The sequence below is a fragment of the Candoia aspera genome, chromosome 11 (assembly GCF_035149785.1).
Source record: "Candoia aspera isolate rCanAsp1 chromosome 11, rCanAsp1.hap2, whole genome shotgun sequence".
NCBI lineage: Eukaryota > Metazoa > Chordata > Lepidosauria > Squamata > Boidae > Candoia > Candoia aspera.
This window is the reverse complement of record NC_086163.1, coordinates 1039168-1061562: the sequence shown is the minus strand read 5'-3', so window position 1 is coordinate 1061562 and position 22395 is coordinate 1039168. Positions and strand designations below refer to the sequence as shown.

The 22395-nt window shown below is 50.1% G+C and overlaps 1 protein-coding gene across 1 annotated transcript in view; it reads right to left on the bottom strand.

Moving 5' to 3' along the window:
* Nucleotides 1-22395, bottom strand: part of PLEKHG4 (pleckstrin homology and RhoGEF domain containing G4) — a 65027-nt gene that overhangs the window by 13280 nt on the left and 29352 nt on the right. The window contains 5 exon segments of the mRNA XM_063313071.1: nucleotides 768-890; nucleotides 14147-14285; nucleotides 16853-17001; nucleotides 17918-18016; nucleotides 19561-19677. Of these exon segments, the coding sequence (XP_063169141.1) occupies nucleotides 768-890; nucleotides 14147-14285; nucleotides 16853-17001; nucleotides 17918-18016; nucleotides 19561-19677 (627 nt within the window).

Below are 22395 nucleotides of genomic sequence, written 5' to 3'. Positions count from 1 at the left end.
GGGAAATGAATGAGGGCCAGTCAACAGACTGAATCTTGACAAGATGCAGACTTCGTATTCAGGTAGTTCCCAGGTTCAGCACCTGGAAAGAACAGCTCCACAGTTGTCATTGCCATTTGGAGCCCCAAGCAGCCTCTGTGGACAGAAGTACCTACTGACAGCTTCAGGTAACATACCAACTATGACTGGACAGGAACAGCCTAGCTACAGATGTTCACACACGCTAAATCTCGTTTTTAGATTACTGTAATGTGTTTGGTCCAAAACTGCCGGTGGTACAGAATGCAGCAGGCAGAAGTTTTACCTTGGTTGCAGCAACTGCACCAGCCACCAGTTAGCTGTCAAGCCAGGCTTAAGATTCCGGTTATGACATCCAAGACCCTAACAACTTAGGACCGGGATCCCTGCTACTGAGCTCAATGGGGAGGCCCTGCTACAAACACCAGGTGCCACAGAATGCCTACCAGGTGGCTGCTTGCAGGCAGGGTCTGCAACGCTCTCCCCTGAAAGTTGGGAGGCACCTACAACAAGCACTTTAGGGCATCTGCTGGACCTCCCCTCTTCACCCAGGCCTTCCCAAGAGGAATGTTCCTTCCTCCTTCCTTTTTAATGAACATACTTTATTTTTATTCAATAGTTTCATACTATTTTAATGCCCTGTTGTATTATATACCTTATTATTACATTTACTGTAAACAAATGGATGTGCTTTAATATTGGAAACAGTATATAAGAGGGAGGGAGAACGTGTGGACTGTAGGACTTACATTTGCCACACGTGCGAAATCCTGGAATTGCCTTTTGGCTTGAAGCAGGCCACCCAGAGAATTGTCCAGGGTGTTCAGCTCTAGGAGGCGCATCTCGCCAACATTCTTGATCCAGCCAGAGATCTAAGGAAAGGAGGCAAAAAATGCCGGCTCAGGTACATCAGTGACAAGAATGGCCTCTTCCAGTTCAAACAGTTGGCTGTTCTGACCTCTGGAAAAGATTTATTTGCTGGGGCGGCCCTGAAGGGCAGCAGGAAGAGCTGAGGCAATGATCAGATAAGAGGGCCTGAGTCCGTTCCAAGAAACTAGCGCGCATCTTGTTTGGACGTCAGCTGCGTGAGAGAGCGAGCAATCAGGATCTTGCTCACACGTGAACTCATTGGACGAATGGCCGGTTGGGATCCACACGTTAAAAGAATGTATCTCATACCGTATGTGGTCAGGACCCAAATATTACATATAACAAGGCTCTTTATCTGAACAAGTCAGTACAACTGAGAACTGCATATGTGGGTTTGATTGGGGTAAACTGTAGGGGTGATGCAAAAATATGATTTGCATTTTCTTTTAGTCCTGCCTTTTAGTCCATTTTGTAACACAAAGTCTTATTGTTCTGTATCTTGTATTTTGTATTCTGATGTGGCCTAACGGCTAATTTGTCGTTGCTGTTATTCCAAGAAACTTGTCTGAGTGAACATCTTGGACAGGCCCCTCCCTAGTTCACACGAAGATCAAGAAAAGCTGCATCGTCCCCATCAAGGCTTCACCGGAGGTTATCGGCAAGCACGGTCAGCATTACAACCTCACCCGAAACCTGACTGAAGTGCTTCAGGAAATGCAGCTCTTCCGGGGCCCTTTTAAGCCAGAGTCCAATCGCCTTCTCATCAACCCTCCCTAAAAAGGAAAGGCTGGAGATCAGCTAAAATTGTCCAAGGCTGTGGGGTCCAGCACTATAGATCAGAACCATTTCAGTCTCAGGGATGATGGTGATGATGACAATTTATTTATTTATTTTCTATCCCGCCTTTATTATTTTTACAAATAACTCAAGGCAGAGAACATACCAAATACTCCTCTTTTTTTCCTCCTCCTCTTTTCCCCACAACAAGAACCCTGTGAGGTGAGTTGGACTGAGAGAGAGGGACTGGCCCAAGGTCACCCAGCTGGCTTTCATGCCTAAGGCGGGACTAGAACTCTCCTACTACGCCTGATTGGCTCTTGGGCTGAGAGAGAGGGACTGGCCCGAGGTCACCCAGCCAGCTTTCATGCCTAAGGCAGGACTAGAACTCACAGCCTCCTGGTCTCTAGCCCATTGCCTTGATTTATAGTTACCCCACTCCAAAGTATTTTGGACAGTTTACAACATTCAATAAAGTTTAAAACAATTAAAAACATAACAACAAAGCACAACATTCCAGATAAAAACAGCCGTAAGTCAAAAAACACAACAGGAGCTCCACCAACACACTAACCTCAGGCATGGGACTTTGCAAAATTCAGTGAGGGCTTCGATAATTTTCATCTTGGTGAAGATGGAGAAATATGCCAACAGATCAAAGGAACACCCAGGGATCACCGATTTCAGGACTTATAGCAGAGATCGTAATGCAGCGTCTGGAAAGGATAGCACTCCCACACATACAACCCAGAGTATGGATCCGGCATGTAGATGACACTTTTGTCATAATACAAAAGAAACAACTGGAAGAAACCCACAAAACCATCCATAACATCTTTAATGGAATAAAATTCACAAGGGAGGAAGAAAACAACAACTCACTACCATTCCTGGACATCCTCATCAGTAGAGGAAACGATGGTAAGTCAGAAACACTACAGGAAAGCTACCCACACCAACCAAGTGCTCCACTGCCAAAGTAACAATCCAACCTCCCACAAGAGAAGCTGTGTAAGAACACTATTCAGACGAGCACTTACACACTGCAGCAACCCAGAAAACCAGAAAAAAGAGAAAGAACATCTGCACAGCATCTCCCAACAAAGTGGATACCCGCTCCACTTCATCAAAAAGTGCCTCACCACCCAACCCACTGCAACCCAACCGATGGAAGCTATGAAAAGGATAACACTGCCATACATCAGAAACATCTCAGAAACCACCAATAGACTGTTACAACCACATGGCATCACCGTAGCACATAAACCAACTAAAAGTCTTCAAAACATATTAAGCAACCCAAAAGACCCAATAGCCCAAGAAGAAAAAACAGGAGTTATTTACAACATACAATGCAAAGACTGTAACAGCCACTACGTAGGACAGACAGGCAGAAGACTAGCAGAGCGCATCCACGAACACCAACTAGCAGCCAAAAGACACGATGAGAACTCCTTAATCTCACAGCACACAGACAGACTCAACTGGGAAACGGTGAGCATCCTAAACCAAGCCAAATCCAAAAAGGCCAGAGAATTCCTGGAAGCCTGGCACTCAGACAAAGCAGCCATCAGCAGACACATAGAGGTAAACAACATCTACATACCATTCCAAAGAGACAATAGAAAAGCCAAAAGACCAGGACACTCCCTTGCCAGCAATCAACACCCAGATATGCAAAAATCAACACTAGCATTAACACCAGATGAACCATCAAACAGCACAATACACCCTAATCAAGGAACTATTAACTCAGGCAATCAACCAAGCAGCAAACAACAGCCCAATCAAAGAACTCCCAAGGAGAGAACAACACCCCCACCAACACAAGCAGGGCAAGCCATGGTATATAAACTGAGAGCAAGGCCTGCTCCCTCTTTGCACTGAAGATGTTGCCTAGTCTGGCAATGAAACGTCTGCAAGAAAACAACAAGGCTCAGAGAGCACCAAGGACTCCACAATTTTCATCTTACCATCAATCTGACTTTAAGGCAAGTGCCTATGCAATAGGTTCATTTTCTAGACATTCCTATAAAACCATCCAGCGGCCTTAAAAGTACTATGAATACTACACATACTTACTGTGCAAAGGCCAGCTTAGTCCCACGATTTAACTCCATCTATTCAGTTCCATCTGAGAGGCACCCAACCACGAGATTTAAATCAGGCATCCCTCAAAGCACAATTAGCACTCACAGAAGTCAAAAACACTCCGCAGGGTCCACACAGGTCCTGGGAGCAGCCTACTAGAAAGCAGATCCAGAAGGGAAACCACAGACGCTGCTCCCTCTTCACAGCTCTCAGCTAAAGGCAGTCTATCGTGCTGCCATAGCCCGTCCTGGCCCATCACACTTCCCTTTCGTGGACAGCCATTAAGAAGGCTCAATATACAGCGACAGTCTGGTCTGAGCTAGTAGAGTCAGCAAAAAGGTCTAACCCTGTCATATTTTGGAGTATCGTATCTGGCATGTTGAAGGAGCGTAAGCTCCTACTTGATATCCCCATTTCAGCTTCAGTCTGGGAGGGTTTCTACACTACCCTATTTGCCAGCTCCAAGCAGGACTATCCAGAGACGATGACTACTGAGGCTCTGACCCTTGATAATCTTCCTCCTTGGCTACCAGTGACAGTGACAGAAATCAAACACATCATTCAATCCCTGAAACCCAATAAGCCACCTGGAGAAGACTTCCTACCAGCAGAACTTTTCAGGACACACACTGACTGGTGGGCCCCACTATTGGCAGGACTCTTTATATACATAGACAACACTGGCCATATTCCAGCAGGATGGGAACTCTCCATCATAGTTCCCATAGACAAAAAAGGAGACAAGGAAGCCCCTAAAAATTACAGACCCATCAGCCTTATTGATGTAACTGCTAAGATGTATGCGAAACAGCTCCTGAGAAAAATAGAGGACTGGGCAATCGAGAAAGATATACTAGTGGAAGAACAGGCCGGGTTTAGACACGGGCACTCCACAATAGACAATTGCTTCGTTTTACACCATCTTATCACTAAATATACAACTGATGGAAGGCACCTGTTTACATCTTTTATTGATCTCAGCGCGGCATTTGATTCCATAAATAGAAGTATCTTATGGAAAAAGCTGGCCAAGTTAAACATGGAACCCAGACTTTTATACTTGATAAAGGCCCTCTATACAAATACACGCCTGAAAGTCCTTACTGAAGTCAATGGCTCTCTTACACAGAGCATACCCATCCACAAAGGTGTCAGACAAGGATGTATCTTGGCCCCGATGTTCTTTAATCTCTATGTTAACGACATTCCAGGATTCCTCCATTCAATGGATGTTCACATGCCAAAGGTCCTCAACAGACATATCAATATCTTCTTGTACGCAGATGACATGGTTCTGATGGCACATTCCCAAGTAGGCCTGAGAAGATTGATGGGGAAATTTGGTGCTTACTGCGCCTCAAACTTTTTGAATATCAACAAGTCCAAATCCAAAGTGGTGTTTTTTGGGAAAAGACGGGCCAAATACAATTGCCACTTGGATGGGGAGCCTATAAAACAAATAGGCTCTTTCTCATATTTAGGGGTGGTTTTTACAGATACAGGGCCCTGGGTTAATCATTACAAGCAAAGTTCTACGAAGGCCACAGCAAGTTCTAAAACTCTAATCAAACTACTTAGTTACAACCACCCTTGCCTTCTGCTCTCCATTTTGAAGGTCCACAAGGCAAAAGTTGTACCCGTGCTAACATATGGTGCCGAACTGTGGGGCCTATCAAAGGCCTCCTTACTTGAACAAAATCAAGCATGCTTTTTAAGGACCATTGCGGGGACCGACTGGAATACACCCGCAGCAGCAGTAAGAGCTGAAACAGGCACCCATTCCATTTGCAGTCTATCAGTAACCAAAGTCTTCAACTACTGGTGGAGGATTCTCCAAATGGAACATGATAGGCTACCAAAAATGTGCCTTGAAGAACAGATGGGCACACCTCAACCCCCCACGTGGATCAACCAACTCCTCCAAACGATTGCATTCCTCAGCTTTTCATTACAATACTTACTTTCAGCCGGAGACCAGGCCAAGGCCATAGTCAAAGAAAGAGTCTTGGATGTTAATGCCCAAACAGACATTGAGTCACTTGCACACAATAGGTCGTCGAAATGGTGGCCAAGAATAAACTGTCCTTTCAAATGGAAAAATATCTGACAATGGGTCTGACTCAATACCATAGGATAGCTCTTACTAGAGCAAGACTTGAGCAGCTAGATTCTATGGTGAAATACGGACGATTCCACCAAGTGCCTTACCTTGAGAGGACATATGTCATGAGTGCCGTTGAGCTGAAGACATCAGCACAACGGCACACATGACAATACCGAGGAAGCAGAGGAAGGGACTTAAGATAAGCAAAGCACGCACAACAACAGACACAGACCCCGACCGGATGATTCAGCCATCAGGACACAAAAGAGGAAGAAGGAGAGACAAAGACAGGGCGGATCACGAGGCACACCTAAGCTGTCAGCAAAGCGCAACGGAGATCGCCCAGCTGACAGCAATCACCGGCTGAAGGAAGAAACAGATTATGGGCAATCCCGGGGCACCAGCAGGGGCCCCACAACCCTTCACCTACCGGCACGAAAGCATGCAGGACAAAGGGGGGATGACGCAACCCAAGGTGAGGGGGCGCTGACCGGCGCGGGGTATTTAAACCCCGCACCGGCACGCTCCCTTCACTCTCAGCTTTTTTCTCGTCCAGCACTACGCTGTAATAAACCTGAACCTGCTTTCCCTGAAACAGTGTCTGTGTTTTACTCAGCGGTAGGCAGCGCATGACATAAAGCTGAGAGTCATAAACTCAGCCTCGCCAAGCCCCACCGGACACCAACGAGCCGCGGGAGGAACAGACGGCGAGAAGAACACGAGCGGAGGGCGATGAAGCCAACGCGTCGCGGCCAGGGCGGCCGAGCCGCACGGCGAGAAGAGGAGGAGGACCGACCGAGGCCAGAGGCAACGCGGACCCCAGGAGCCACGGACACCCTCCCGGCCCACCCCGAGCCTCAGCTCCAACCCCGGAGGGAGGCGGAGGCGTCCCGGCCACGGGAGGGAGCAACATACCTCCCGGGACCCGCAGAAACCTCCCCGCCCCACATCGCACCCCAGCCACAGGCGTGGAGCTTCAGCCCAACTGCAGCAAGCACGGCGGAGGACGGAGAGGCAAACCAGCCGAATCACTTCCAAACCGAGGAAGCTGACCAGCGGAAGGGAACGCCTGAACCCCACCGGTGGCTCAACCGTCCGGAAACGCCGACAGGTCCGGCCACAGCTGCGGCGCGGATCTCGGACCGAGAAACGCAAGCCAGACTTGCGGCCATGGAGGCCCAACTAAGGGACCTCGGGACCACACTGCAGTCGCTGATGTCCTCCACACCTCACAACTACGTCCCCGTGCAGGTACCCACCCCGATCCAAACCCCGAGCGGGCCTGGGCACCCCCATAGGCCAAATGCTAACCGGCAAGCACCCCAGGTGGACGAAGCCATGGATCGGGGAGCGAGAAGAGGGGACTCACCAAACACCCAGGCCCCAAAGGACTTCCCCATTTTCTTCGACGGGAACCCCGCGAAACTATCGTTCTTCATCACGAACGCCAGGGAGTTCATGGGGCGGCACGGACACTCCTTTAACTCAGAAGCGGACAAGATCGCAGCCGTGGCGATCAAACTACAAGACAGGGCGGCGGACTGGTACGTCCAAATGTATGAGTCCAACTCCCCCGCCCTCTCTGACTTCCATGCCTTCATCACCGAGATGAAGCACTACTTTGAGGACCCGCTAGCCAAAGAGAGGGCTAAAAGCGCACTCCAAGGCCTCAAACAGGGTGCACGAACTGTCCCGGACTACACCCTCGAATTTAAAGCCCTCGCAGGGAAGATCAACGACTGGTCCGAGACCACCCTGCTAGAAATGTTCAAAAGGGGCCTCAACTGCGAAGTACTCCAATGGGCTCTCTACCGGGACGACCCGGAGACTCTGCAAGGCTGGATCCACCTCGCGGGGAGAGCGGAACACGCGCACCGCACCTTCCTAATGGTGACGACAGAAGACAAAACCAACACCAGCCCAAAGGTACCCGCGCCACACTTGGGGCCGGCCGGTCCCACATATCAAAAGAAGAAGTTTACTCGCGGGCCCTGCGGGAGGTGCGGAAAAATGGGGCACAAAACGGCAGATTGCTTCTCCAACCGAACCCTAGCTAGCGCTCCCAAACCCGCACTGAAACCTAGCCTCAAACCAACAAACCCGCCGCCGCCCCCCCACCGCCGGATGACCGGAGCCACAGCGACACCGGACAAAGGCTGGGACGCTTACTTGGGGGGGGAGGACGCCGAAGACCCAGACCAGCCGGCGGGAAACACTCCTCACCTGCCCTAAAACGCGCCGCGAGGCAGGTGGTGGGACAGAGGCACGAATCACTTCGACAGAGCGACGAAAGCTCCATAATAATGGCGGCAATCAAGCTCTCCGTGGGCAACAGAGCCACCACGGCACTAGTGGACTCGGGGTGCTCGAAAAACCTGATCCACCCCGACATAGTCGCCAAGCTTGACCTACGCTGCCTCCCCCTCCCCACGCCGCTGGCATTCCACCAGCTGGACGGCTCAACAGCGGGAGGGAAACCAGCCACGATGCAGACCGAGCCGGTCACCCTACAAATGGGCACCCACACCGAACGAACATCGTTTGTGGTAACCCACATAGGGCGGCCCATCGTAGTCTTGGGAATACCATGGCTCGCGACAAACAACCCGCGCATCAACTGGAAGACCCGCACCTTCCAATTCGACGACGGCGCGTACCGGGCACCAGTTCCGGCGGGCAGGACCAACCCCACTGTGGGACGGGCAGAGGCGGCAACCCAGGACAACATAACTACCCCAGAAGACCTACCTGAGCAATACGCTGACTTCTCAGAGGTCTTCGGAGAGGCGGAAGCTGATCAACTACCCCCCCACCGCAAGACGGACTGTAGGATTGACCTGCTGCCCGACATCCCCTTACCTAGGCCAAAGATTTACTCGATGACCCCGAAGGAGATGACAACCCTCCAGGAGTTCATCGATAAAAACCTGGAGAGGGGCTTCATAGAGCCGGCATGCTCACCGGTCGGAGCGCCCGTCTTATTCCGGGAGAAAAAAGACGGCACCCTATGGCTCTGCACCGACTACCGGGGCCTCAACGCAGCTTCCCTATCCAATAAATACCCCTTACCCCTCGTGAAAGACATGCTCGCCCACCTGTCCACGGGCAGAGTATTCTCCAAGCTGGACCTTCGCGAGGCGTACTACCGAATCCGAATCAGGGAGGGGGACGAATGGAAAACTGCGTTCAACTGCCCCCTAGGTGCCTTTCAGTACAAAGTGCTGCCATTCGGACTAGCAGGGGCCCTGGGGGTGTTCATGCAGCTCATCAATGAGGTTCTGCATGAACACCTGTTCAAAGGGGTCCTGGTCTACATAGACGACGTCCTCATCTACACCCAGACGCACGAGGAACACGTGACCCTAGTCAGACAAGTCCTCGAGAAGCTAAAAAGGGCGAAACTCTATGCCAAACCCTCAAAGTGCGAATTCCATAAAGCGCGCCTAGACTACCTGGGGTACCGAATCTCCGGGGAAGGCATAGAGATGGACCCCGCAAAAGTCGAGGCGGTGGTGAATTGGGAACGCCCCCGCAACAGGCGCCAACTCCAGAGCTTCCTCGGCTTCGCGAATTTCTACAGGTCATTCGCACGGGGGTTCGTGGAGATAGCCCTCCCCCTAACAGACCTCCTCAAAACTAAAGGGGTGGGGGACACACGACGCACCAAGAACCCAGGGACAGTACTAAATTGGACTCCCGCGTGCCAAACCGCATTCAACAGGCTGAAAGCGCTGTTCACCATGGAGCCAATCCTCGCGCACCCGGACCCAGAACGGCTGTTCGTGGTCCAAGCCGACGCCTCAGACTTCTCCCTGGGGGCCATCCTACTCCAAAAGGACCCCACAGGAGTCCTGAAACCATGCGCCTACCTGTCGAGGAAATTCTCAGAGACAGAAAGGCGTTGGCACGTGTGGGAGAAGGAAGCCTTCGCAGTAAAATCGGCGCTAGAAACATGGAGGCACCTACTGGAAGGAGCCACCCAACCATTCGAGGTCTGGACAGACCACCGGAACCTCGAGGCCCTCCGGACGCCCAGACGCCTCAGCCCAAAACAGGACAGATGGGCCCAATTCTTCAGCCGCTTTAACTTTCAGCTGAAGTTCATGCCGGGCAAAAAGAACTTCCTGGCTGACGCCCTCTCCCGACTGCCCCAAGACGAAGAGCCCGCCCCAGATATGATCGGGACGGTCCTATCCGCTTCCCAGCTGGGGATGGCTGTGACCACCCGGAGCAGCGCTCGGAGGCAGCCCAACCCCACGGCGCAACCGACGGTGGGGCAACCAGTGACCAGACGGCGCCACCCACAACTGCCAGGGGGGATACGCGCGGACCTCACCGCCGCCCTCAAAACCGACCCCTGGCTACTAGCAAACCCCGACAAGGTGACGATGGCACAGGACCTGGCATGGGGGGAAGGCAGAATATATGTCCCGGACTCGCAACGCCAGGCGATCTTGCGCAGATCCCACGACACCAAGCAAGCGGGACACTTCGGGTTCCTAAAGACCCTGCATCTAACACGATGTCAATTCTGGTGGCCCGCGCTGAGATGGGACGTGAAAGCCTATGTAGCGTCCTGCCCGACATGCGCCAGGGCCAAACGGGCACCAGGCAAGCCCTCGGGACTTTTACAAACGGTGGCGGAGCCCTCCCGCCCATGGGAGGAAATCTCCATGGATTTCATAGTAGATCTCCCACCCAGCCAGAAGAAAACGGCCATTTGGGTGGTTAAAGACTACTTTTCGAAACAGGCCCACTTCATTCCCTGCTCATCGGTCCCGTCCGCCCAGCAACTAGCCAAACTCTTCCTTATACATGTGTACAGGTTACACGGATGTCCCGCACGCGTGGTGACCGACAGGGGCACACAATTCACCTCGAAATTCTGGTGGGCCTTCCTAAAGCTGACGGGGACCCAACAAGCCCTATCCACGGCCTGGCACCCCCAGACGGACGGAGTCACAGAGGTCCTCAATGCCACCCTCGAACAATTCATACGCTCATACACCAACTACCACCAAGACGACTGGGTCGAACTGCTCCCGTTCGCAGAAGTCGCATACAATAACGCCGTCCACACGAGCACGGGGAAAACCCCGTTCGAAGTAGTCTCTGGGCGCGACTTCGTACCCATACCGGAGCTACCGCAACCCCCGGGACCCCAAGTGGACGCTAGTGACTGGGGACGGAAGATAGCGGAATCGTGGCCAATAATCACGGCAGCACTGAAGGAAGCACAGGCGGCCTACAAAGAGCAGGCCAAGCACCGGCGCCAACAACCGACATTCCAGGCAGGGGATATGGTCTACCTATCCACCAAATTCCTGAAGTCACCTCAACCCTCGAAAAAACTGGGGCCTAAGTATATCGGGCCGCTTCGAGTCACACAGATAGTGAACCCAGTGGCAATACGCCTGGACCTGCCGCACAATCTACGGAGACTCCACCCGGTATTTCACACCAGCCTCCTGAAACCTGCAACCACCTCTCGATGGCACCCAAGCACGCCACTGCCCTCCCCAGTGATGATCGACGGCCAACAACATTTCGAAGTAAGAGACATACTCGACTCTCGCCGTCAACGGGGAACACTACACTACCTAGTAAGGTGGAAACACTTCCCCCACCCAGAATGGGTGGCGGCGCAACACGTCAAGGCGCCAGACCTGACCCGGGCATTCCACAGGACGTACCCCGACAAGCCAAAGGGGCACCAAGCCGAACCGGCCCCTGAACACCCTTTTCCCCGCGGGCCCCCCCCACCCGCCGCGCCCCCAGGGGAAAGGGCCCCCCAAGCCCGCGACTTGAGTAGACCTCCTCCCCCCCCGGGACTCACCCTCCCCCCGCCCCGAGCCCATGAGGGAGTGACGATTGGTCACCAGTGCATGCCTGGGGGCAACGCCCAGGATGCACACATGACAATGGCGATCGCACAATGCAAAAAGATAAGGTTCCTACCTGGAGCTGAAAAGCACCCGACCAGCCACGCCTCTTCCCACGACGAACTGAGCCAAACAAGCAGGGTGTGGTCGAGGCATGCGCACTCGGAACACACCCTAAAGATGGACACGAGGTAGGGGGCGGAACAGAGGGAGGGGCGAAAACACTCCGGCGGGAAATTAAAAAAAAAAAAATTTGACAGCTCTCCTGGAGAAAACCGGAAGGCCCGGGGGGGGGGCACTATTCGGACGGGGGGCAGTATGTCATGAGTGCCGTTGAGCTGAAGACATCAGCACAACGGCACACATGACAATACCGAGGAAGCAGAGGAAGGGACTTAAGATAAGCAAAGCACGCACAACAACAGACACAGACCCCGGCCGGATGATTCAGCCATCAGGACACAAAAGAGGAAGAAGGAGAGACAAAGACAGGGCGGATCACGAGGCACACCTAAGCTGTCAGCAAAGCGCAACGGAGATCGCCCAGCTGACAGCAATCACCAGCTGAAGGAAGAAACAGATTATGGGCACCAGCAGGGGCCCCGCAACCCTTCACCTACCGGCACGAAAGCATGCAGGACAAAGGGGGGATGACACAACCCAAGGTGAGGGGGCGCTGACCGGCGCGGGGTATTTAAACCCCGCACCGGCGCGCTCCCTTCACTCTCAGCTTTTTTCTCGTCCAGCACTACGCTGTAATAAACCTGAACCTGCTTTCCCTGAAACAGTGTCTGTGTTTTACTCAGCGGTAGGCAGCGCATGACAACATATGTTTGTGGAGCATCCGAAGTAGAAGACATTGCACATGCCCTATTTAACTGCCAACTATATGCCCCAGCAAGGGCTCAGTATCTTCAGACATTAATTGATAGAACCACATACTGGGACCATAACAAAAGACTACGTTACTTCCTCCAGGGCACAAATACATATGGTCAATAGAGCTGTTAAGTTTATAGTTAGGGCTGTCCAACTGAGAACGCAATTTATAGAACACATTGGGGTGGCATGTAAAGCTGATGAATTCATCTAAACTCACATTGTTTCTGTATTTTATTACTCATTTTATTCTATCTTGCATTTTTATCTTACAATTTTATCTCTATTTTACCCCACTGTATTTTATCATATTTTATCTTACCATAGTATATTTTAGCTTATCTTATTGTATTTTATCTGTGTTATGGTATTATATTTTATATTTTATATCTTATAGTGGCTGATGCCCAACTTCTTGATATGGTTGTTTGACTGATCAATAAAGTTATTCATTCATTCATTCATTCATCACAGTGAGACACACCAGGAACCGCACTCTGCAACAAACCCAGATGCCACCTCTGCCCCTCCCCTTCACAAGCACAAAGTGAAGAAGGGGTTGAGAGAGAGCCACTAGCAGCGTGAGAGGAAGGGGCAGTGGGAGACCGTCTTCCCTCGGGTGGGGGCACAGTGGAGGTTCCACACAGAGTGGGAGTTGAGTGCCAGGGATGAGGCTTGGGTAACAGGAGTGATGGCTACGGGTGGACTGTGGATGGGAGGTCTGATGTGGGGACAGGGTGGCAGTGGTAGGAATGGGAACCTGGACTGCCACCCCAATGGCAGATGTGTGTGTCTGTATGGTGTGCCTGCTCCAGTCAGGCTCTGGAGCCTCACAGGGTAAAAGTGGGGAAGCGTACATCCCAACTGACGGATGGCAGGAGGTGTGACAGGAGGCCTCGGAGAAATGCACTGCCAGTTCCCACTTCTGGCCCATCTGCTGCCTCCTTGGGTCTGTGGAGGCCAAACGCTGGGCGCCTTGGCATCCAGCCAGGGCCAGTTCGTGCCAGATCTGTGCACAATCGCACTGTGATCATAAGAATACCCAGGTCTGGCCTGCATTGCAGAGGTGGCCGTGGTCTCCTGACCGCTCCAGAGTCACGGCCACACAAGGGCAGGTTAGAGCTTCCGAGAACGAGTGGCCTCAGAGGCCCCACTGCGACCCCAGCAGCTCAGGCAGGGAGGGAGGCCGCTGGACAGCAGCAAACCGCTGGCTCCCGAGAGTAGCAAAGGAAATGCATACCAATGTTAATTCCAGACCAAATGCAATATACAGCCATCACTTGTTACCTGTAGGCACTAATTTTAGAGGGGGGGGGAGATTTTTTTTTTCAAACTGTTTTTTGTCACTGCAGATTGGCAGTAATTTCATGATGTTGCCCAATAAGACTCCCAAGTTATCCCCAAGGTGGAAAAAACTGAAAATTCAAGGCCCACTTGCATCACATCCCCCACTCCCCAAAATTCAGTGCCCTTGACACCCCAAAGGCTGCACATCTGATGATCCAGCAAAATATCTGGCACTAACCTCCCGACAGTGCTGTTCTACAACTTCAGATTCCATCATCTGCTCCAGGGCTTGGATGCGCTTGTTTGAAACCAACACCAGCTGGTGGATTCCTTCATCCACTTGGCCGTAAAGAGTGCTGGCCATCTTCACAGCATCTCTGAGAGGAAAGCAAAGGCAGTCAGCTGAACACACTTGAGGTGGGTTCTGAACCCTGTAGGCAGAGCACAATTTGGAGATGCTATGTAGCCCTGCAGCGAGTCCTGCCATGACCCACGACCCATCAGAAGGATTCAGTGAGTTGCATCACTGCGGGATGACTTTGCTGCCTCCAGTCCATCACTAAATCCTTAACCCACAGGTCTCCCAATAGAATTCATAAGGAGAAAAAATCCCCCTGGGCCCAACAGGGGGCAGCCAGGCAGAATGGCAGTGTTGAAATTATCTCCGTGATCTATAAGGGCTCAGCAGAAATACATTTCTCTTTAAATCTCCTTTTGATGTTCTGGTCTCACATCACTTTGAAAATTATGTTGAGCAGAGCAAACTCGGCATATTAAAAATTCCCCAAGAATATAATTATACAAATTGCAGGATTGGAAAGTGAGGACAATCAGCCAAATGCCAGTCAGTGAAATATGTCAGATTGTACCCATGGCAAAAAACTGTGTCAGGAGAAGCGTAACGGTCTGTTCAGAGCCTGGGTATCATGTTCACCGTTCCAATGTTGCCGGTACATCGTAACGTTTCGCATGTCATTTGGCTGATGCGTGTTTCGTCGGGGAGGGGAGGAGGATTCCATCTCGTGGGATTGTTATATGTTAGCAGCTGGATTGGAATGTGTTTGGGTTATCTCGTGTGTTCAAGGTTCCTTTCCCAGGACATCAGCAGAAACGGTTACCAGCACCTGGGGGGGGGGAGTTTGCAACGGCAGGGCGAGGGGAGGGATTACGTTTGAGCCGAGGGTTTTTAGTTTGTATTTGGTGCGCTTTTACTCATTCTCAGCTTTCTCTGTATTTGCATACCATTCTTTAATAAATCAGGTATCATTGAGTTACTGCTTGTGAGTCTGAGTCTATTAGAGTAGGCAATCATTACACTGGGAGAGATTTGCATCCTGGTCACTTCAACCTTCTCCTCTTATCTGTTAACACAGCTTACACAGAGGTTGTTAGTAAAAGACTGAAAAAGCTTGAAGTCTAGAAGTGAAAACTATCCAGTTGCTGAGATTTCTGTAACTTTGTCCTATTGTTTTAAATCTTATTGCAAGAATCCCAGGGAGAATCTTGCTTTTGGTTGAAGGCAGCTTGACAATAAGATGGGACTAGCCAAGGACATGGACTTCAGGTGGAGAAAATGATGGATTAACATATCTCCAAAGAGCGGAGATGACGCAGAGGTGGTAGCCGGGCAGTGAGCCTGGATCAGCAGAGCTTCTCTGGATAAGGAGAAGCCAAGGGATCGCTTACTTGTGCTTTGGAAGGCATCTCCTCATGAGGAAAACCCACTGGATGCAGAGGAAACCTGCAGGTGACTCGCAAGTAGAGCACCAGGAGCTGTGGAAGAATTACTAAGCTCACAGCCTCATGCGGAGCCTGCTTTAAGGACACTGGGTTCTTCCAAAACTCCACTTTCTAATGTATGTTTGGATTACAATAATTTAAAAAACTACAGAGAACTTCTGAGCAGCAGAGCAACTAAACCACCCGGTGAGTGATCCTTTGACCCAGATTAAAGTAAAAAGCAAGGAAATAATTATAAGGATTTAAACATAAATAAAAGCAAAAAGCCTGCTAAGAGTTTGAATTAAGAAAATTTAAAATGGATTAAATGGACAGTTAAATTTGGAATATTGTTTAAAGTACTTTTGAATTCATTAAATAAATAATTGCATACATCCATGGGAACGAGCACTGTTTAAACTTGCTAAAAATTACGATTGGTTGGTTTCATTAAACAAAGAAAAAAGGGAAAGTTGCAAAAGATCATGTGACTATAGAACCACAGAGTGCCGAAGGAGACTAAAGAGTTAAGGATAGAGAGGGAAAAAAAGAAAAAAGTCTCTCTTACTACTCCTTTCTGGATTACAAATTAAAGAAGAGAAATGGCTCAATGTGGCTTTTTGCCTTAAAGGCAACTAACAGATAACATTAGAAATATTCTTAATATATTAGAATATCTGGAGGAGCATAATGAAAAACAAGCTGCGCTGGTATTCCTTGATGCAGAGAAAGCATTTGACAATTTGAACTGGACATTTTGGTTCAAAATTCTGGAAGATATGGATTTTGGGGAAATTTTTATCACATGGGTGAAATCGATATATACTTCACAAATAGCACTAATTATTGTTAATGGGGAATTGACCAAAACCTGTGAAATACAGAAAGGAACAAGGCAAGGATGTCTGCTTTCACTGCTGGACCCAAGGACCTTTGTTCCATGGTTAGGTGAAAAGCAGAAAAGGCAGATATGAATGAGGACTGAATCACAACACAAAAATAGAGTACCTGGGTTGGGAGGAAAGGGAAGACTGGGAAAGCTGTCGTGGGATGGAGTTATTGAGATCCTCACAGAGAGCTGAGAATTTTAAAGAATGAGAGGTAATATATGTTCTGCTCTAAAGGACATACCAAAGGGGAATAGCATTGTTCCTGCACAGCGGGAGCCTTCCCTCTTCTACCCCCTACCTTGGCCTCCCTGCTCAATTTCCAACAGCAGGATCACCTGTAGTCCTCGGACAGGATCATACAGGATTCTTCCTTCTTGAGGTATGCCAGGAGCACCCCCCCCTCCAGCTGCAACCTGGCCAGCCTTGCATCGTCCAGAACTGTCTTCATCATTTGCCTGCAGCTCCTCAACGAGGCACAAGCATCCTGGAGAGTCAAAGGAACACAGGGGGCTCCACTTAGGGCAGTTGGACGTAGATATTGACTGGCCCTCTTACCTCCGGGAGGGCAGCAAGCAAAGCCCCAGAAACAGCTGTGATGGCCCCCTGGCACGGGGGTTGGCAGCATCCTGAAAGGAGGAAGCTCAACTCGGGCCCATGCGACTGCTTAGTTCTCTGGCCCAGCAAATCTGTGCTCCTCATTGCCCAAGAAGCCTTTGGGTGATCTGGCTGGTCCTCCAGCCCTGGGGACTCCTCTCAGCCAAACTTGGCCCCTCCCTGTTGCAAAGACTCCAAGCCTCACCAAAGGACTCCTGGCAAGGCCCTTTTGTGCCCTTCTGAATAACCTTACTCGGAAACCATCCTTGCTGGTGGTTTGCTCCCTTCATAAACAAAGAGTTAGCTCCGCCACACAAAGGAACTGAGGAGAAATCACTCAGTTACATCCGTGCCAGCCCTTCAGATGTTCCTTATGGCCTCCTGCTCCCACTTTTCCTTCAGGAAACTCAAAGGCCACATTGTCAAGACACAGACCTTCCTTGCCTCCACCTTGGGCAAAACTTTACCACCCATGGACCAGCAACACATGATCAAGGATGTTCCAGTCAGGCCTGCAACTAGGGTGTCACCCAGGGCAAACATGGATTTCGCACTCATTTTGGCGCCCTGCCCAGAGTGGCGCCTGGGGCACATGCCCTGCTTGCCCCCTAGTTGCAGCCCTGGTTTCAGTCAAACGAGGGGCAGCATCTCCAGTGCCCACACCCAGCCCAAAGGCAGAAGGAGTCTGCCACTGATTGATGGTTTTCTTTTTAACATTTTGCCATATTACTGCAAACACTGCAGGCACCCTACTTCATGACACTGGGAATCTTTGATAGCCTACAAGGAGTGAACCGGAGACTCACCGCAGGTTTCTCTGGCCATCTGCTGGACTCCATTGCTTGCATGGCCTCCTTGAGGAAAAGACAAGCTCCTCGGCACGCGCACAGCAAGCACTCCAGACACTGCAAGGTCAGCACAGCAGCACCGTGTTAACAATCCGTCTGCCTCCTGCAGCCCCCAAACCCAAGACGAGGTACCCGAGGGGCCCTGAGGCACTATTTCCTTCTTCTAAAAGAGCAAGACTTCGCCATTCTAATTGGACAGGAAAGCTTGTGCTTCAAGCAGAGCTACCAAGCGCCAGAAGTGTTCCCCGGCAAGGCCCGACCCATCTCTGTCGGAATACAGAGGCTCCCTCCGCTCGCTGTCCACTCATCATGGCTCTCCGGAACACATCTCTTAACCAATTGCCCAAAATGAGAAGAAAACAATTCCAATCTTTGTTCTTAAACTTTCCTAATCATTGGAAGCCAAAGTCCTTAGAATATAGACACGGTTCTTCCGCAGTTTCTGAATGTTTGCTTACCTTTGCAGTGAATGTTATCGGAACTTCACGTGAATTCTACCAGTGTACAAAGGGAGTCTGCCATGGATTTTTAAATAGTTCCACTGCCTCTGGCATCAGGATGGCTTTCCTGTTGTGGCACCTGCTGGCACCTACTATTAGCTGTTCTTCAGGAAGGTTCTTCTTCTGCGTGTGAGGAAACCTCTCCGATCCCTGGTGTTCCCAACGGTTCCCCTGCCCCACTGCCTTTTCCCCTCAGTGGGCTTCAGCTTCCAACTGACCCTCCTTTAAATTCCAGTGCTCCGCTCTCCCCACTCCCCAGGTTGTTTACCGCGGTTTCTGTTCTCCTTCTGTCTCTGGGGTTTTTTTGGGGGGGGGGGTGTTTCTTCCATGGCTTGTCTTCCCTCTGCTAAGCTCTGGCTTCGACAGCTGCTCTTCCCCCCACGCCGAACCCTGCTGACTTCCTGCCATGGTGGAAATCCAACAGGAGAGCACTCAGGGGCTTGCCATCAGCCCACTGTTTTTCCTCCCAGCTCTTACCGAAAAAGGAACAGCACTATTTGGCACTTGTGTTCACTTAGTTATCCAACATGCAATGTGCCAGTATGAAAAAGTAGATTCAGGAGGAGTGTGCTGGCACCTTTTCCGGCTAACAAATTTTATTAAAGGACATAAACTTTTGTGAGCTATAGCTCCCTTCATCAGGTGAAGCTCACAAAAGGTTCTGCCTTTAAAAAAAACTGTGTTAGTTGGGAAAGGTGCTACCAGACTCCTGACTTTTTGCCACCAGAACCTAGCATGGCTCACCTCCTGTGGCATGGGATTGGTGGAGTCCTAGAGTTCTAGAAATGGCTTTGTAACCTCTAATTTATTGGGGGGGGGGCATGCCATGCCCCTAGAAACTGTGTAGTGGGAACTTCCTGTGATGAGAGGAGACAAAGGAGATCAGCCCCGGTGGTCTAATGAAGCACTACCTTCCCCACTTCGCATATTGGTATGTTTTACCCACAAGCTCTGGCTCTCATAATATTCAGTGGCAAAACATGCAAAAATTCAGAGAATCCAAAAGGGAGAGGGTACTTTTTCATAGAACCATAGATTTCAACAAATCTGGGCTTCCTGGAACTCTGGGCTCCTCCAAGGCTGTTCTCATGCCTGCCTCACCGTTTGGAAACGCAGCCAGTCCTGATGGCAATAGGGAAGAGACCCACTGAATTCTTGGGGCAGCTGCTGGCTCTCGACGTGTGCGTGGAGGGACTTCAAGGAACTGAGCAGCTCATACTGTGGAAGAGAAAGGACAACCGTCTGAAGAAAGTAAAGAGGCCTACTGGGGAAGGGGAGGTATTCTGACTTCATCCCAGGTGAATTTTCTGCCAGATGCACGGCTGCAGACTGGCTGTGGGTACCCCCATTCCACATCATCTCTCCGGGTATGTGTGTAAACCTTTGCAACAAGCTGGAAGGAACACTCAGCCGGTACACTGGCACAGTTTTGGCAGGCTTTATGCAGAGACCGCTCCCAGTGTGCTGACATCTTTTAAAGTAGAAAAACTAACAGAAACCAAAGAAGAGGGTCCTGTCAATAAAGGAACACCAGGTAAAAGTACCAGAAGTTAAGGAGATAAGAGAAGTTCACAGTGGGGAGAGAGACCGAGCTGAGGAGGAAGAATGGGCAAACAAGATTCCTTTTTCACTTCAGCTTCTGCCGAGGTTATAAAGCTAAAGAAACACGCTGTACTTGTACTTCTTTCATTTGTTAAGACTTTTCCCCATAATGACAACCCAGGAAATGGCTCGGGCTGAATGACAGAGGCTGGCCCAAAGCTACCCAGCAGCTTCCCTTGGGGAAGGGGACTTGCTGTCTTCCCAGCCGTGGGCCAACTCTCCGACTGCCACGCAGTGCTTTCCAGCATTTACTTCCAGGCCTGTCGGACTGAGCTCAGAGCAGAGAGGAGTCGGCTTCTTCGGAACTGATTCTAAGGCACAAACTGGAAGTGGACACAGAGCTTAGGGAGAGCCAAAGCACAACCCGGACAATGCTCACTTGCAAAGGCATTTATACGTATCCTCCAACCCTGCGGCAGGCAATACTGCCCACCTGCTTTTCCACTGATTCTCCATTTTCATAATCAAAATATTGGTCAGAAATGAGGCAAGAAGGGAGGAGGCCAGGACCGTTTTGTAAATTACACTCTATGGCATTGCTGAGCCCATAACTGGGACACTGTGGAGGCCACGAAGAAAGACCGGGACAAAACTCACCGCTGGAGCCGCTCTGCAGGGGGTTCACCGTGAAAGGGACGCTGTCTTGCGGGTGGGGGACAGCGGTTACTGCCACGTGAAAAACCCTAAAGGTGGTGGTTAAAGCACCGGGCCAGAGACCAGCAGACTTGGGGTTCTGCCCCCCCCCACCCCGAGGCACAAAGCCGGCTGGGGGGACCTTGGGCTAGTCCCTCTCCCTCAGCCCTAGCTTCCAAAATCTTGCCAGGAAAAATGCAAGGACTTTTCCAGGCAGCCCCCAGGAGTCGAGATGGACTCAAAGGCGCCACCATTAAGTAAACATTGGTGGGCTAGTCCATCCCTCCTTATGTATGAGCATTGGGAGTTGGGGAGCTATCTGGGAGGCATTGCTTCATTTGCTGGCAACTCTTCCACATTTTATTTATTTTATTTATTTAAAACATTTATATAGCTGCCCATCTTATATCAAACTCTGGGCAGCTTCTAACCATCAGAGGAGTTGTGGCTTGGTGACTTGAGTTATATTCAGGAGGTGGTGGAAGAGAGTGGAATGGAGCATGGGAGCAAATACTGACGCAACACACAGCCTACAGATATGTTGGGAGGCTACAATCCTGCTGTTTCAGGGAAAGGAGGATGGGTTGCTAGTTGACTCCCAACCTTTCATGTCTACCCAAGGGAGTCAAGGCGACCAAGAAGGTGGGCCCTCAACTTAAGAGTTCTATTTTTTAACACTAGGTCAGTTGCTGGTGTTTTAATATCCAGAATTTATCCTGGATTATTTTCCTGAATGTTTATCTTGCATGTGTTTCTTAGTTGGTGAGCTATATGACAAGCAGGATTCAGCTTGAACAAATTCTCAGCTTATCCGTAAGTATATGAGGGGGGATAGTCAATCATGGGGGTGCTTGGCACCCTGATGGGGCCAATGATGACACCGTTATTCGCCATCTTGGACTGTTTAGTTTATACCTTGCATTTTTATACTTATGTATTTATTTTTATATTGTATTTATTTTAATCTTTTAATCTTTGATTTTTAACTGTTTGTAAACTGCCCAGAGTCACTGTAATACGAGATGGGCAGGGAAGAAATATGATAGATATATAGATGATAAAAGATAGATAGATAGATAGATAGATAGATAGATAGATAGATAGATGATAGATAGATAGATAGATAGATAGATAGATAGATAGATAGATAGATAGATGATAGATGGATAGATAGATAGATAGAAAGGAGAGCCAGTCTGATGTAGTGGTTAAGTCATCAGGCTAGAAACTGGGAGACTGTGAGTTCTAGTCCCACCTTAGGCACAAGGAGCACAGAGTCCAGGCACAAGGATGAGTTATTCCACTCTATCTTGGTTAAACCTCATTTGGAATATTAATATGTAGTTTGGTGCACCACAGTTCAAAGAAGGCAAACTGGAGCAAGTTCAGAAGACAGCTACCAGTGTGGTGAGGGGCCTGGAAATCAAGTCCAATGAGGAATGGTTATGTTTGACCTGGGTATGTTTAGCCTACGGAAGAGATAACTGAAGCAAGATATTATAGCAGTGTTCAAATATCTGAGGGGTTGTCACGAAGAAGGGAGAGTGGACTTCTTTTCCTTTAGCTCAAAGGGCAGAGCCAGAAACAAGAGAGAGCACACCATCCCTGGGAACCTTGCAGGAGACATCCTCTCCTGGATGCCTGAAGGATGAGCCTCAGACAAGGACAGCATCTTCGAAAGGGCCTCTGCTCTGACCTTTA